A 16,912-nucleotide genomic window follows, 5' to 3' on the forward strand; every position below is an offset into this window, starting at 1 on the left:
TAAGGAAGAGTGAGATCCGGGAGCAGTGGGGTCACACCCAGATCTCTGGCTTGACCCTGGGCCGGCTCTGGTGCACACCTGCAGTGTCGTGGCATGTGGTGGGACTGTGCTTCCAACTCTCCCCCTCTCCTGTTAGGTGCAGGAAGGAGCTGGGGGCCAGGGGTGGAGGGCCAGAGCAGGTGATGGAGGCTTCCTTCTGAGCTGGTTGGCTGGTCCAGCCTGTGCTCAGAGCTGTGGTGGTGGTGAGGGGCCAACTGTGGGACTGCCTCTCATGCTGTGTGACCCTGAGGGAGTTGCTCCTCATCTCTGTGACATAGAGATGTCACGATGTCATGATGACATAGCTGTGTCAGCCTGTGATGCAGAGCATGGTGACGTCTGCAGTGCCTCGGGAGAAAGAACCAAGCTCTTCTTCAGCCTGGTGGGTCTGGTGGACAACAGAGAGGGCACCTCCCAGCCCCTGCCACACATCTGGGGTACAGTGTCAGGGCCACACTGGCCAGACAGCTGTCCAAAGCTGCCCCTCGTCCTCTCAAGTGGCAGCTTTTCCTGAGCTGCTGCAGAAGCCACCTGTGCCCAGTGGGAAGATACAGCGTTGGTATCAGTGCCCTAGATGTGGGTGGCCTCAGCCTCCTGGTTTTGTCTAGGCCGGGAGGCAGCTGGTGCCTTATTTGGTACTGCCTGGGATAAAGAGTAGTTGCCAGCCTTCACACAGTGCCCCGGCCTGCTCAGGGGGTGGGGGGAGCAGTTCTCTGTGCCCGGTGTGAGCCCAGTGACCCAGTGTGGGGGCTCTGGGGGCTTGGAGTTGCAGGTTTTAGGCCCCTCTCTTGCTTAAGTGGCTCGGGGCTGGAGGTGCCCTGGTTTTCTTCCCGGGACTACTGGAGCCGGGAGTTAGTCACTGAGCACCCACGGGAATAGAGCCCTGGGAAGGGCACTCCCTGGGTACCCTTCTGTGGGCCCTGGGTGCAGGAGGCAGCATTGCCCACAGCCCTGGTCTGGGCAGGAAATTCTCTAGGGTGTTGGCTTCAGGAAGCCACATGTGAGCCTGCCTGCTCCTTCCAGGTCCCCAAAGTCCTGCCCCAGAGACATAAATCCTAATGTCCAGGTCCTGCAGCCTCAGGCCTGCTCAGAAGGTATGAGCTTCTGTTCACTTATAATTCACTCCCTTGGTCATCCTTTCCTTCACTACGCCTGGACTGGACCCGAGTGTGTCTCAGATACCATGCTGGGTGTGGGGATGCCACAGGGAACCAGACATGGAGCTGCCAATGAGCAGGGTGCCAGGTGCAGGGGTGGGCTAAGCACGGGCTGAGGGAGACCGTGGCGGGTATCCTTAGAGCTGGCCCTGCTCCAGCGCAGCCTTCAGACAGTGAGGTTGGATGGCTGAGAAGTGGAGGAGGGGGTCCTGGCCACAGCATACACTGCACAAAGGCGGGTTCAAGGAAACCTGGGCATCCAGCAAGCTGCAGGTCATTTTCAGCCCAGCCCTCCATTCTCTGGGTGCCGCTGGAGGGAATGCACACGGGTGGGGCCCAGGCTTGAGCGTGTCTGGCCAGCAGCAGCTGCCAGAAGTTCATGTTGGCCACCTTTTGACCCATCAGTTCAGCTCTAGGAATTGGTCTCATGGCTGAGTCAGCACCTGTGCAGAGGCGCAGAGGCACTAGACTTCTCCCACTGGTTGCATTTAACTGAGGGGACACAGCCTGTGTGCTTCCTGTAGGGAACAGAACAAGTAAACACATACCTTGCAGCCATTGAGAAGAGGAGAGTGCAGAATAACGCGTGTATTCTTTGCCACCATCCGTGGAGGGAAGTAGATGGGGGTGACCACGCTCCCACTTCCCTTGGGATAGCAAGAGGGGTCCGAGGCACCCTGGATTGGGCAGAGTCCCCTGTGGTCTCATGGCAGGCTCCAGTTGCAGCAGCCCACCTCACATGCCCGCCTCTGTCCATTTCACAGGGCATCTGGCGGATCCCCGTGGACGAGATCGACCGGCCGGGCAGCTTTGCCTGGCACATGAACCGCTCCATTGTGCTGCTGCTCAAGGTGCTGGCCCAGCTCCGGGACCACAGCACCCTGCTGAAGGTGTCCTCCATGCTGCAGCGGACCCCGGACCAGGGCAAGTGAGTGCAGCCACCCGGCCCGGTGTGTGGTCAGCCCCATGGTGGCAGCTGGTGCTGCCGTGGGTCAGAGCATGGGTGCGCACACAGGCTGGAGCCCCTCATCCGCCCAGGGCATTTCTCCACTGGTTGTGGAGCCTAGACCCACCCTTTTTTTCAGGAGCCTCTCTGTCCTGGTATCTAGACAGCACCCTGCCCTGTGCACCCTGGGGTGAACACAGGCTGTGGACAAGCTACCCTTTCCTTCCTCCTGCTTCCCTTCAGCTTGGGGCTTTCAGGGTGCTGTCAGGTTGTGGGGAAGACAGGTGTCCAAATGATAGCCAGGGTCCCCCAGGTGAAGGCCAGTAATAACAGGCCAGGCAACAGGGGGACCTGGGCCGCAGAGGTAACCGGGGATCCCTTTGCCAGAAAGGGTGGGACAGATAGGACCGAGGGACATCTGCTTCAGCTGCAGTTGCAGGGGTTGTGGGGGATCCCTGGAGATGTGGTCTGGCCCAACTGGGCCAGCAGCTGCCCATGCCTGCGCCACCTCACCTTCTCTTGTCTCATTCACCCCAGAAGCTGGGGTGGGGCCCTCAGCTGGAGCCTGGAGCACACTGGACACAGTCTTTGCGGAGAGAAACCAGAGGCCCCCAGCCCTAACTTGGCCCGGCCCTGCCCCCACCATGAGGGCCCAGGACAGTCTGTGTCTGTTGTACAGGGAGGAGGCTGAGGGCAGGCTTCTGGGGAGTGGACCTAGGCAGGAGGGAGGCTGAGGGACCAGCAGGTGTTCTTGGGGCAGGAAAGGGCATGGGCCACCATCTAGTGCCATGTGGCTCTGAGGCTCTGCCATCTTCTCTGGCCACCCCCACGTGCCTGCAGGAAGTATCTGCGAGATGCTGACCGCCAGGTCCTGGCGCAGCGGGCCTTCATCCTCACTGTGAAGGTGCTGGAGGACACCCTGAGCGAACTTGCAGAGGTATGCCCGTGGCCCCTGTCCCTCCACTTACCTGCCATTAGGAAGGTCCCTGTGTCCCCACCTGTGAAGTAGAGACCCTGCCTCTCTGGGTGGGAAAGGTCAGCACAGTGGGGGATTGGCAGACATTTAGCGAGGCTCTGACCCGCTTGGCAAATGTGGACTTGTGGTTACGGAAGACAATAGCGACACTCCCTGAGGCTGCAACCTGAGCAGTGTACCCCACCTGGCAGATTGAACTCGGGGTCACAGCAGCTGTGATATTGAAGCAGGTGGTGGGCTCGTGGTGGGCTGGGCACACCTGGTCCCTTTTCACCCTCCAAGGCAAGCACAGCTCTCACCCCCTCTCTAGCTGAGCACCCTGAGGCCTAGGAGGTTAGGTCACCAGCCTAGCAGCCTAGGGCCACTGGGACCTGAGCCAGGGCAGTGCTGCTGCAGTGTCCCCTGCCCAGCAGGACTGGCTGGGCCATCGTGCGGGAGCTCGGGGCGGCACCCACCCCTGAGACTCCACCCTGACTACTGTGCATTAGGGGCGAGTGGGAGCCCAGATCAGGAGTATTTAGCTCTGCAGCAAGCACATTTGGTGGCCCCTGGTGGATCACCTCCCCATAAGACACCCAGGACTTCCCTGAGGCCCATGTTCAAGGAAGGCCAGCCCAGCCCAGGCCAGGCCTATTCTTCTGGAGTGGTACCACCGACAGTGCCCCATTAGTCCCTGTCAAGGCTGGAGGAGCAGAGCGGGGAAGAACTTCCTCTGGCAGGTCTTTAGGCCCAGCCTGGGCCAGCTAACAGACGGGGAGAGCCAGGGTGGCCTGGGGTGGGCACACCTGACACCCAGGGGTGTCTTGTTCTGGTAGAAGCCCCAAAGACAGTCTTTCACCTTTGGTTTTCTCGTAGGGGTCAGAACGCCCAGGGCCCAAGGCCTGTGGCCTCCCTGGAGGCAGGATGACCACCGACGTCCCCCACAAGGCCAGTCCCGAGGACAGTCAAGAGGCCCTCCCCCACTCCAAGAAGCCCCCTCTGGCTGATGGCTCAGGGCCAGCAGGCGAGCCAGGGGGCAAAGTGGGGCCCCTCAACCACCGGCCCGTGGCCATGGAGGCAGGAGACAGTGCAGACCAGTCTGGGGAGCGAAAAGACAGGGAGAGCCCCCGGGCAGGGCCTACCGAGCCCATGGACACGGGTGAGGCCACCACTCGCTGCTCAGACTCCGAACGGGCGCCGCCCCCGCAGCCAGGCCGACCCCCCAGGGACCGGGGCCCCGAGAGCCGGCCCACTGAGCTGTCTCTGGAGGAGCTGAGCATCAGTGCCCGCCAGCAGCCCAGCCCGCTCACACCAGCCCAGCCAGCCCCAGCCACCACCCCTGCTGCCACCACCGGGGCCAGAGTGGGCAGTCACCCCGAGGAGCCACCCACACGGCCCAGCAGAAAGAGGAAGCTCCTAGAGGACACAGAGTCGGGCAAGACGCTCCTGCTGGACGCCTACCGAGTGTGGCAGCAGGGCCAGAAGGGCATGGCCTACGACCTGGGCCGCATCGAGAAGATCATGTCTGAGACCTACATGCTCATCAAGCAGGTGGGTGGCCACGGGCCAGGCCTGGTAGTTCTCACGGAAGGTCCTTCCCGGCTGGTCCAGGAGTGTGAGGGCCCTTCGGGGTGTTTGTTAGGTGTCATTCCCACCCCACCTGTGCTGTTCATTTCCCTACATTTGAGGTTTTCTACCATGAGCAGGCCATAGATTTAGAGTCCGAAAAACAAGAAGCAGGTCCGGCCATCATGTTGCACGCTTTAAGTACGGGGTGATTTTATCAACTGTATTTCAAAAAAGCTGGGGAAAATATACAAAAAGAAAAGAAAAGGAAAAACGGTGAGCTTGGAAAAACTCTATTTTCAACTGTAAAGGAAACAAAACCTTATCAAATCCAACACAGGGAGAAGAGACCCCTGACAGCCACCACCCACCCCCCCAACCCCAAACACACACAGTGCCAGTCTCTGGGGCACTTCCTCAGAGACCTTCGTGGCTGTCTTCTGAAGGTGACGTGGTGCCCTGAGTATGTAAGGAGGCTCGGCCACCCTTCTTACTTTGCTTTCCTTTTTTTTTTTTTTTTTTTTTTTTTAATGCATTAGACATATAGCTATTTCTTTATTTAAAATGACTTCCAAAGGGCGCCTGAGTGGCTCAGTCAGTTGAGCGTCCGACTTCGGCTCAGGTCATAATCTCGCGGTTCGTGAGTTCGAGCCCTGCATCAGGCTCTGGGCCGACAGCTCAGAGCCTGGAGCCCGCTTCAGATTCTGTGTCTCCCTCTGTCTGCCCCTCCGCTGCTTGCACTCTGTCTCTCACACTGTGTCAAAAATAAATAAACGTTAAAAAAAAATTTTTTTTAAATGCCTTCCAGGGGCACCTCAGTGGCTCAGTGGGTTAAGCAGATCTGACTTCAGCTCAGGTCATGATCTCAAGGTTTGTGAGTTCGAGCCCTGCATCAGGCTTTCTGCTGTCAGTGCAGAGCCCGCTTTGGATCCTCTGTCTCCTTCTCTCTCTCTGCCCCTTCCCTGCTCACTCGCTGTCTCTCTCAAAAAATGGATTTCCACAGGAAGAGACCCGGAACTGCAATGGCTGCTTCAGTCTGGTTGCCTGTCCTGATAAGCGATTTCTTCCCACATTGTGTCTGTTTACAGTGACGCTTTTGAGAGCGCCTGTTTTATCATCCCCTCACTGGCATCCAGGATTAACCTTTCTTTGTTTCTGTTGCTGACACATTAGGAAGAACCCAGCTCAGCACTCCCTGCTTGTCAGGGCGGGCCATTCCCCACCCTACCTGCCCCGGCCTGGGTGCTCCTGACACTCCAGCCCTTCTCCCTCCTTCCCTACCCATTGGTCCACCACGGCGGCCCCCTGTGCCTCCCTAGCCTCCTTCTCATCTCCCTGCACCTTGGGCTGTTGGTCTCTGGGTCATTTAGACCTTGCCCCCCACCCAGACCTCAGACTCTGAAAGGCCCTGCATCGTGCTCGCTTGTGGACAGGCTCTGGCTCAGATTCTGCCAGCCTCAGCCCCTGAGGACTCAATAACCTGGTTCCAGACATGAACTTGACAGGACCAGCCCGGCCCACAGCAGTGGCCCTGGAGGATGGACCCGGGAGATAGATGTGTGCTCCTGCCATGCTCCAGCAGGACTGGAGTGTCAGGGGATCTTCAGAGGAGCTGATCCTCATACTCCAGGGGCTGGGAGAAGGCCAGCCACCATGGCCTGGCCCTTTGACTTGGAGCATCTCCTTGCTTAGGTGGATGAGGAGGCTGCACTGGAGCAGGCTGTGAAGTTCTGTCAGGTCCACCTTGGGGCTGCCGCCCAGAGACAGGTAAGCAGACCCAGCCTGTGCTGGCCTCCCTACACGAGGCAGGCCCCATGCCAAGGCCCCTGGCTGTGGGCCGAGAAGCAGTACACCTCAGGAGGGACTGTTTCTGGGCTGAACATGGGCCGAGGGGAGATGGACAGGAGGCCTGTGAGCCTCTGGCTCACAGGAAGCCCCTGACCACCAGCCCAGGTGGGGCAGCATTGTGTGGCAGGTGGGGCCTTGGCAGGCCCAGACCCCAGCTCCGAGTATGTGACCTCAGCGGTCCCCTCACCTCAGCTGCCTTTTCTGTAAATGGGGAAGATGGTCCTTACCTAGCTGACCCCTGGAAAGGTGACTTCATTTGGGATGAGGGTGGAGAAAGTGATGTGGGGCTGGGATAGGAATGGGTTAGGAGCAGAGCAGATGGGGGTCCTGGGGTTTATTCAGCAAGGGAGGGGGCAGGTTGGTGCCACGTGTGGGAAAGACTCCCTGCTGTTGAGTGGGGAGGCTGGGTTGGTGCAGAGGCCCGGTGAGCAACAGGTGGGTCCAAGATGGCAGAAGATGGGCCAGCGTGACCTGGTGACAGGAAGGAGGGGTGAGGGAGCATATCTTCCCCTCGGAGAGGGGTCCAAGCAGGAGCCGTGGGTGTAGGTGCCCCCAAAGCCTTTGGTCTGGGGATCAGAGGCCACAGATTTTGAGGAGCAGGGGGTACTGAGGAGGGGGTGAGGGAGAAGGATCTCCTTGGGAGAGACCTAGCTCAAGAGAAAGCCCACAGGGGGAGTCTGGCTGGCAGAGAAAGAGGGGGGATAAGGCTGGGGGGCACTGCAGTGCTCCTGCTCAACAGTACCAGAGGGGCATCTTCCTGCACCACATGTGGGCATTTCTGCAGGAGTGACCCCTGGGCCTGGGTCATTGGGTCAAAGGGCAGGTACTTGTCATTTGAATAGGTGTGGCCTCTTGTCCCCCCAGGGGTGGCCCAACTGCCCCTTCCCCAGCAGCACAAGTGAGCAGACCTTGCCCTCCCATCCTTGCCCACACGCAGCCCTCTCTTGGCATTTCCCCCAGGGAAGTACATCACAGGGAGTCCCAAGGCAGGAGTTCAGGGCAGTGGGCATCCATCTATAGGTCACCTAGCAGCAGGCTCGTAGATGCTGTCAGTGTCCAGAGCTTCCTCTCAGTGAAATGGGGCAGCATGCTACCCTTCCTGCCTGGACTCTTGGTCTGAGGAAGTCCAGAAGTTCAGTCTTGACCAGGCAGTCTGTGGGCCACACACGTGGGCCTGTTCCCCCAGCTGAGGGCCAGAATCCCGGGGGAGACATGCCCCAGGTTCTACCACCCCATTATTGCCAAAGCAGCCAGGATTCACATCATAGCCGCTGTGGTTTCTGTGGCTTGCGTGGCCCTAAACCGCCACCTCTGCTACATGGGACAGGAGTAACTGCTCAGGGCCCCAGTGCAGGGCCTGAGCCCAGGGGTCCCCTCCTGCCTCCTCTGCTGACCCAGATGAGGTCAGGTATGCAGTGACCACTCCAGACAGAGTGGCTGTTTCTGATGCAGTCTTTAAGGCCCTCAAAATGATAGAACCCCCCAGAAAACCTCCAAACGCCTGCCTTCCCTGTCTTGTGGCAAAAGGAGATCCTGAGCTAGCAGGAGCCACGGGCAGGGAAGGGTCCTTTAGATGAGGAGATTGAGGACCAGCACCCAAGTGGGGCCTGGGCGCCTCTGGCCAGTGCTGGGGAGGGGGCAGCCCGAGCCCTGAGCCTGCTGCCTCCGCCCCTTGCCCCAGGATCCATTTGGCTAGAGGCCAGTCCCAGTTGCCATGGCAGCCTAGCGCACACCTGGAGAGTGCTCTGGACATAATTAGAGGCTCAGTGCTGTCACTGTGGCTGAGGCTGGCTCCTGCAAGGACAGACACAGCACATCTTCCTGTCCTCTCCCCACCTTCCACCCGCCCCCCGACTGGAGGTTCAGGTTCAACCCAATACATATCACACACAGAATCACAGGGGCTGTCCTGTGCTCCTTGAAACTAGGGACAGGACGTTTCAAGCAGAACAGATGTCAAAAGAAGCAGAGTTATGGCGGGGAGCCAGCTGACCCCCAGCACCATGGTGCCCCCAGCAGGTGTGAGACCACATTTGCAGCCCTGGTGTGGCCTGAGGCTAGGGGTCTAGGGCTGGGAGGATGGCTTACACCCTGCAGCACACCCTCAGTGAGCTTCAGCCTTCACACTGTTCTGGGAGCGGAGGCTTTGGGTGCAAAGTAGAAGGGCCCTGGTGGCAGAGAGAACTGTGTGGAAGAAGATGGAGAGGCCCCAGCGGGCCCTGCTCCCCTGAGAACGGAAGGCCTAGGTGAGAGCTTCTGGGGTGGCCAAAGCTGGACTATCCGGCACTGCCTCTTTGGGGCTGTGGTCTTGAACTCAGGGAGCTGACTCTTGGTGTCACCCCAGCTCCCTAGGGATGGCCCCACATGAGACTCAATGACCCCTGCCTGGGATCATGTCTTCCCAGGATGGCACCCAGGAATTGGAGGGTGAGGTCTGGTGGAGGCCCTGGCCAGCCCCAGGGTCTCCGTTGAGTCCCTACCAGCAGGGCCGGACGTCTTCCCAGGGAGGTGTGGGTCCCCAGGGTTAGGAGGTGGGGTGCCCACCATCCTCACCTCCTCTTTGTCGTCACAGGCCGCAGGGGACACACCCACCACCCCAAAGCACCCCAAGGACAGCCGAGAAAACTTCTTCCCTGGGGCTGGGGCTCCCACGGTTCCTGACCCTGTGCCCGCTGACACTCTCCAGCGGCCCGGTGACACTCACAACAAGCCTCGCCCGGTGCCAGCTGCCACCACGGCTATCATCCCCTGCCCTCCCTCAGCGTCGGCCTCCAGTCCAGACCCGTCCAAGGACCCTGGGCACCCCCGGCCACACAGGGCAGAGGCCACCCCCAGCATGACTTCCCTGGGCCCAGGTAAGTCCCAGCCCATCTCCTAGACAGCAAGGCCAGAGCTGGGCCCAGGCCCCTGCTACCAGCCAGCAACAAGTCCTACTCCTTGTGTGGAGAGTGTGGGTGGGGGAGGGAAGGTGGCCAGGGTGACCTCCAGCCTGGTGACCCTTGAGAAACACATCTTGGGGGCCCTGGAGGGCAGAGGGCATGACCTGATGGAGTGCCCACCACTTTCTTGACCTTTCTCCCATCCAAAAAGGGACGTGATGATGGCAGTCCCCTCATAGGGGTGTGTGGCTAGGAGAGAGGGAGCCAGCACTAATAGTGATATGTTTACATGTAAACTTGATGAATAGATAGATAGGGATTCAGGAGAGGGGAGGGGTCTTGACCTTGGCTTATCAGAGATCTCACAGGCCTATGAGCTGTCCCTGAGCACATCTGTGGTGGGGAGCATTCCTGCGTAGGCCCCCTAGGGTGAGACAGATGGAAGCAGCCAGCAAGGAGTGGGATAAAGCTCATGGGTGGGCTTGTGAATTACAAAGGACAGAGGGCTCTGTCAGCCAGAGTCCTGGTTCCTTCTAAAACCCAGGATGCCCTTAGGAATGACAGCCTACTGGCAGGGGCAGCTGACAGACCAGCTTTCCAGGGAGGGGGCACTGAGGTGGCATCTCAAAGGTCAGCAGGCAAGGTGTCAGGCCTTCCCCTCACCCCGGCTCCTGGGACCAGCCTGCACCCTTGCTGAGGCCCTGCAGGGGCCTTTACTCTCTTGCAGGCTTATCAGTCTTCCCGGTCACAGTTCCATGCAGCCCTTCGGCCATTCAGCCTTGGCTGTGTCACTTCCTAGCCATTTTAATATCAGACCTGAGAGCTTCTGCCGTGGCTGGTCTGCCTGGGTGGGGACTGAAGGTGGCAGCCCTCCCTCCTTTCACTCTTTCCTACCGTTCTGGCATTAGGCGCTGATGTTTTCACCTGATGCTCATCCCCAGTTTGCTTTGAGAATCATGGAAGTGTAGGGACCATTTGCCCAGTCGGTTACAATTACCCTGGTTGTGGCCTCGTGAGACGAGGAATCACTTCCCCTTAAGTCAGCTCCTGCAACCATTTGTTGTGAGGGGAGCCTCCGAAGGCTGCAGGACCAGAGCAGTTGAAGGATTGTAAGTGGTGGTTCTACCACCAGGTGACCTTGGCTGTCCCTGCTCCTCTCTGTGTACCTTGTTGTGTCTCAGTTTCCAGCACACAGTGTGTCAGATGGAGGTGATACAGGTTTAGCACAGTGCTTGGCGGACAGCAAGCACAGCCTCGGGGTGGATTGTGGTGATTTCAAAGGGCAGCAACAGTGAGAGTCCACAGCCCAAGGAAATCACTCCCTCCCATGAAGTCGTGGCTCCCGCAAGGTGTCCCCCCGACCTTAGGCTGTCTTACCCTCCACCTGACTCTTGCCTCCATGGTGTTGTAGCTTCTGAGGATCAGAGCTGTCAGCTGGTCATCTGAATTCTCTCATGTTGCTGGCACATCTCAGGTTCTCACCAGCTGTTGGCTGGAGGCCTCAGTTCCCCCACTGTGGGCCTCTCCGTAGGCTGCTGAGTGTCCCCACGTCATGGCTGCTGGCTTCCCCCCAGAGTCTAGGTCTAAAAGAGCGAGACCACTCAAAGGAAGCCTCAGTGTGCTGCATAACCTAATCTGGAAGTGAGTGACCATCACTGGTGTTGGCCATACACAACTGGGTGCTAGGTGGGAAGGTTCCTTAGGGTCTAACAGGAGGCAGGGTCATCAGGGCCCTGGGAGCCTGGCTGCCTTCCTTCCGTCTCCTGCTCACCGCACCCCAGTCCCAAGCAGGCTCCAAACTATGATTTGCACTTTTTTCCCGTGTCGGATCAATGGAAGAGTGTATGCTTCCCGATGTGTTTTCTTCGTCCCGGAGAATTGATCCTTTTTTATTTTCTTCCCCAAAACTAAATAGCCTTTTGCTAGAATGGAACTCTTACATGACGTCGGGGGTGGGGACGGCCCTGGGCTGAGAATATGTGCTGCATGGACCTGGCAGTGGAGTAGACTCCTGACGGGCCAGGTGCTCAGCACATTCCCAAACCAGCCCTCTGCACTTGCACACCTGCCATGTGGAGTGACCTGCCGGCCTCTTGGGGCTGCCTCAGGATGTGCGAGCAGGTGGTGTTTGGCCAGTTGTGTTGTGGGGGAGGCGTGCCCCTGATGATCCCCAGAATCCCCTGGAGTGGTGTCAGGGCCGTGCTGGGATGGGCACATCGCCCCAGAGCCCATCTCCCACAACCCCCAGAACAGGGAAAGCACCAGGAAGGAGCCATCCAGCAGGGTGACTGAGTGACCTGGCAGTGTGACCAGCATCTGCCTCTCCTGGTGACCAGCAGGCAGCCTGGAACCAGGCATAGGTTTGGATGGACAGGAAGGGTAGGCCTGCCCTGCAAAGGCAGCCAGGAACTAGAGGGTGTACAGGGTGGTACCGAAGCCAGAGACGGCTACACGGGAGGTTGCAAGCCACCTAGGAGAGCAGGCTTGAGGACGGATCCTCTCAGGACATGTCCCCAAGGTGTGAGAGCACGGGCAAGGCAGCCTCCCCAAGGTGGACAGCCCCGCCCTTTACCCCCCACTCCCATGGTGCCCCTCACACAGGCCTCTGGCTCCAGCCAGGGGAAGGCGGCCGGCAGTGGCTGGGAGTGTCCAGTCCTGACTTGTCCCACCTGCTGCGGCCTGTGGATGGGCAGGAGTGGTCTCAAGCTTCTCTGGTCACTACCTGAGCCTCACCCAACTACCCAGGCCATGCTGACCAGGGCCACCGGCCTCATGTGGTGGATCCATTCCCTTGCGGAGCTCAGGGTTGTTCGTGGACATCCAAGAAGCTCCTAGTCGTGTGTCTCCCACAGAGGGGGCCTGGCCCTGCCTCTTGCTGCCTGCCCCCCACCTCCTTGCTGAGCACGTGCTATCTCTTTGTTCGTTGGATATTTACCCACTACAGGCCAGGACCTGGTTTGGTGCTAGAATAATGCCTGGTCTACAGGTAAGTGAGGGTCCTTCTTGCTGAGGGGCCAGGCCTTCAGGAGCAGGGAAGTACATCAGGGAGGAAGAGTGGAGAGGGCACTGCAGGCCATGGGACCAGCCTGGTACAGAAAGCACCTGCCTGAGCAGGTGCCCCCAGCCAATGGGCTTAGCTGTAATGCCAGCCTCATGCCATCCCGAGAAGCCAGGAAAAGTCTGAGCCAGGGCTGGTGCTTCCAGGACACTGGTCCTTAGGGACCCAGTGCCCAGACCATGAGTCTGCCCCAGAGAGCAGGGAGAGTAGCCCGATAGCAAAGGACTCCAGCCTGGCCATATGTTTCCCACAGGCAGGGATCCTGAGACCAAGGAGGCCAGGGGGACCCAGATGGTCCTTCTCTTAAGGCTGGGCCCCCAGGCCAATCCCCTCCCCCTCAGGCTCACCTGCAGCCCTCCTCACAGGGCCTCCAGGGTGGTGGTGGGGAGGGGAGGGGGCTACCTGGCCTACAGAGCACTACCCTACATGCTTAACACTCTCTGCTAGATGCCCTTGCCCGAGTGTCCCTTCACCTCATGGTGGCCCACCCAGAGGAAAGGCCTGGAAGGGGTGGACAGTCCCCTGGGATAGGAGAGAGCCAGCCTGACACCTGACCCCTCTGAGGGCAGCCCCAGGCCCTCCTTGAACCCTGCTCCCCCTGTCCTGCTCCTGTCCTGTAGATACCAATCAGCAAGGAAGCCAGCAGCCCTCCCAGCCCACCTAAGCAGCCGCTTTAGGCTCCTCGGCCAGGCCCTCAGGGAACAGCCCCATGAGAAGAGGTCGGACACAGGCAGGCAGGCAGGCAGAGCACTAGACCAGACACCCACCAAGTCTGCTTCATGAGTGCGTGCCCAGCCACAGCGAACCAAGTCCTGCACCAGCGGTGTGGGATTCTGGCTGCTGTCCCTGCTCCCCAGGTCCAGGGGGAAGTAGGAGGAGCCTTCCGAGGTGCTCACCCCTGCCTGCCATAGTGTAGGGGCTGGACGCAGGGACAAAGAAGCTGTGACCATGCCGGCCAGGCTGTGAGACCTGAGGAAGGGCGAGAGTGGCTCATGGCTTAGGTAGCCAGGGAATGCTCTGTCCTCTGGGAGCTGGAAGCCAACAGTGGGGAGGCCAGGGCTGCTCAGTGGCCCAATCTTTGTCCCTGTCCCAGGAGCTGTCACTCCTGCCTTGTCAAGGCTGGGGTGGGGGCGGGGGTGGGGCTTTACCTGCTGGCGAAGGGGAAGGAAGGGCTCAGTGGGAAAGTGGGAGAGTAGATGGGTTGCAGGGTGATGGCCATCTAGGCCCAAATAAAAAGGAAGAGGGGAGTGAGGGGAGGAAGGGAGCATGAGGAGGCAGGATGCGGGGGGAGGAGCTGCAGGGCACTGGAGGCAGGGCCTGGGGGGCTGGGAGCTGGTGGCCCGATGCTGACTAACGGCCTGGCTGGCGGCCATAGGCTCAGCCTATACCCCTCAGGCCCATCAGGCCTTGGCTCAAGGGAGGCCAGTTCCCGGCCCCTGCCTCATGCCAGGGAAGGTGTGGCCTGGCGGAAGGGCATGGTGCCAGCACACCGCTCTGTCCGCTTTGGTCTTAGCTGGTTGGTTTGGTTTTGGGTCCTGACCATGTTTCCGAGCACCACTCCAATAAGCTAGTGGGAAGAGCCCATGAGCCCACCTCTTAAAGTCCTGTGATAGTGTTTGATTGAGGGGGCTGGGGCCTCACGGTCCCCCGTGTTGCCCCTACCGTGTCAGGCACACAGTGGTCCCAGGTGGTGGGCCAGGCACACCAGCGTCCACGGGGGGCTGAGCGGTTTCCTGCCAGTACCAGCCCGGCCCTACCCATGCAGTTGTTCTAGAGAAGCCCCTGCTGGTCCCCTGGTGGGGGTGGCGAGCTGCCTCGGCACGGGTCCCCTGCCAGGTGTCCCAGGGTGCAGGAGGGAGGGGCCCTGTCTTGCAGGCTGGGTGAGGGTTGTAACCTGCAGCCCTCCTGTGTCCCCACAGATGGAGAAGAGCTGGCCGGAGGGGCAGAGGGCACGGGCTTCACGCCCCAGGAGCCACTGCACGGTGAGCAGGTGAAGACTGTTCCTGACAGCCCCTCGGCAGAGCCGCACTGCTGGCCCCCAGAGGCTGCGCCCCGGACAGGCGCCGAGCCCACCTGCAGCCAGGGTAAGACGAGCTGGGAGCAGCCAGGGTGGGCCTCACCTGGAAGGGTGGAGGGCATCACAGGGTGACCAGCTGGCAGAGCAGGGCCCGGGGAGGACCCAGTCATGCTAAAGCACAGCGGAGAGGCAGCTGGGCAGGGAGGCCCCGAGTGGAGACCCCCTTGTTCTACCTCTGGCTCCACGGAGACTAGCGAGGGCGGGTGGCCAGCCCAAGCTGAGGCCGCTGAGTCCCAGAAAGGAGGCTCCCAGACAGGGCCAAGAGAGGGGTTGGCATGTGGGGGGAGGAGTCTGGGGCAGACAGAGGGGTGGCCAGCCTGGCCAGACAGTTGTCCATGTCCTAGTCATCCCTGTGGATAGAGCCCTTTCCCAACCAGCCAGCCCCCTGGGGACTCCTCAGGGTCCGGGATCTCACTGACCCTGCTCAGGACTGTAGGGCCTGGTACCAGCCAGAGGGAGCCAAGCATGGGCTTTTAAAGCCATGGGACCTTGGAGGAATGTGGAGACCAGCCAGGCCGACCCGGCGGCCCCTAGCTCTTGCAGCTTCACGGAGGCTGCCAGCCCCGGAAGTGCTGCCTCCAGCCTCCTGGGAGACGCAGCCCTGGAGCGGGAGTGGAAGTGAAGAAGTGAACGCCCTGGCGCTAGCTGAGTGACTGGTGACGGGCCCCGGTATCCTCCCTGTGGTGTGGACACCAGTAGGACAAGCATCCTAGGATTGTTGCAGGGATGTGGCCGTTAATGTGCACGGCGTCTGGAGGGCCTGCTCCAGGGGCTTGCCTGTGTCCCAGGCCCTAGACTCCCAGAGTGCACTGTGCTCCTTGGGCGGGGGCGGGGGGAGTCCCAGTCCCCAGACCTGGGCAGTCGCGGAGGCAGACACAGGAGGCCTGGAGCCTGCCAGCCAGCACAGACCAGAAGGCCAAGAGAAAGCACCCTCGGCCTGACGCAGCAGGAGGAGGCGTTCTGGGTGCCTCTGTTTTCCAGAGGGGAAACTGAGGCCCAAGCCAAGGAGGGGCAGGCAGGCCCAGGAGACTGTGAACAAGGCTCAGCTCCCACTGTCCACCCCACAGTCACCAGCTCCAAGGTGCCCAGTGGTGCAAGTGCCCAGTCACCCGAGGGCCCCCCCAACAAGGCAGAGCCCGGCCGGGCCAAGTCGCGCCTCCTCCCCAGCATGCCAAAGCTGGTCATCCCCTCGGCTGCCACCAAGTTCCCCCCTGAGATCACCGTCACGCCGCCCACCCCGACCCTGCTCTCGCCCAAAGGCAGTATCTCGGAGGAGACCAAGCAGAAGCTGAAGGTGACCACGGGTGCCGAGTGGGGGGCATGGGCGGGACGTGGGCTATAGGGGGACCTGGGGCCAGGCCTGGGCCACCCCTGACCAGTGCCCTGCCCGCTCTGTGTGCAGTCGGCCATCCTATCTGCCCAGTCGGCCGCCAACGTGAGGAAGGAGAGCCTGTGCCAGCCGGCCCTGGAGGTCCTGGAGACGTCAAGCCAGGAGTCCTCGCTGGAGAGTGAGACGGACGAGGATGATGACTACATGGACATCTAAAGCGTGGGGCCGTCCCTCCGCCCCCTGGCCCGAGCCCCTCAACTGCACGGGGCCCAGGCAGAGCACCATTCCCCACACAGACCCCAGTCCGCCCAGCCTCCCTCCCTTGTGGTATCCTCCCCTCCCGCCTGGGCCGTGGTCTGTCCCCACCACATGGGCTCCCGGAAGAGGCCGAGCTTGGCCACGTGAAGACAGCCGCAGTTCGCACAGCGGGGCTCGCAACCTTTTCTATGAGACATTGACTTTGTATAACCGTGTCCACGCCCAGCCTAGGTGGCCGTGTCCACACCTTGATGCCCGGATGAGCCGGGCTTTGCCTGTGTCATAGTGGAGGGGTCATTTAGGGTTGGGCTCGCCCCACTCCCTTTTTCTGGTTTCTTTTCTAATAAAGATGGAACAGTTGTCTTTGCCTCTTTGTTCAACCCCGGGGGCTTGCTGTCCAGGGTTTCTGGGCCCTTCTCCCCATAGATCAGGGCCCAGCCCTTGGGCATCCCAGGAGCAGGCAGGGGCTGGGCAGGCAGTGAGTCAGTGTGGAGAAGTGAGCACAGGCCAAGTAGGGCAGACCCTCTATGTGGGACTGGAGTCGGGCGTGGAAGGGGCCTCAAGAGCATCCCCGAAGGGCTCAGAGTCGGGGGGTGCCCCTCTGGAATATGGGCAGGGGTGGGTGGAGGAGGCTGCAGGGAGCAGGTCGTGCCAGGCCTCACCGAGAAACTGTCTTGTGATGGGCGCCCAATGCAGAGGCCCCTGAGAGGCAAGGTCAGTGTCAGGAAGCGGGAGGTGGGGCTGGCAGGGAAGGTACTTACACCCCAGCACACTTGCTTTCCAATGAACTGGCCATGCA

At 60.5% G+C, this 16,912-nt stretch overlaps 1 protein-coding gene across 8 annotated transcripts in view; it reads left to right on the forward strand.

The window, feature by feature from the left end:
• The window catches only part of CABIN1 (calcineurin binding protein 1), a 153,784-nt gene extending 137,311 nt beyond the window's left edge, over positions 1–16,473 (forward strand). For all 8 annotated transcript variants that reach the window (XM_006938636.5, XM_006938634.5, XM_045042108.1 and 5 more), the window contains 8 exons: positions 1,961–2,124; positions 2,983–3,079; positions 3,974–4,648; positions 6,356–6,430; positions 9,084–9,366; positions 14,368–14,532; positions 15,593–15,819; positions 15,928–16,473. In XM_006938636.5, the coding sequence (XP_006938698.4) occupies positions 1,961–2,124; positions 2,983–3,079; positions 3,974–4,648; positions 6,356–6,430; positions 9,084–9,366; positions 14,368–14,532; positions 15,593–15,819; positions 15,928–16,071 (1,830 nt within the window). In that variant the 3' untranslated portion in view covers positions 16,072–16,473. The remainder of the gene's footprint in view (positions 1–1,960; positions 2,125–2,982; positions 3,080–3,973; positions 4,649–6,355; positions 6,431–9,083; positions 9,367–14,367; positions 14,533–15,592; positions 15,820–15,927) is intronic.
• Positions 16,474–16,912: the final 439 nt, after the last annotated feature.

The sequence above is a fragment of the Felis catus genome, chromosome D3 (genome assembly GCF_018350175.1).
Source record: "Felis catus isolate Fca126 chromosome D3, F.catus_Fca126_mat1.0, whole genome shotgun sequence".
In the NCBI taxonomy this organism is placed as follows: domain Eukaryota; kingdom Metazoa; phylum Chordata; class Mammalia; order Carnivora; family Felidae; genus Felis; species Felis catus.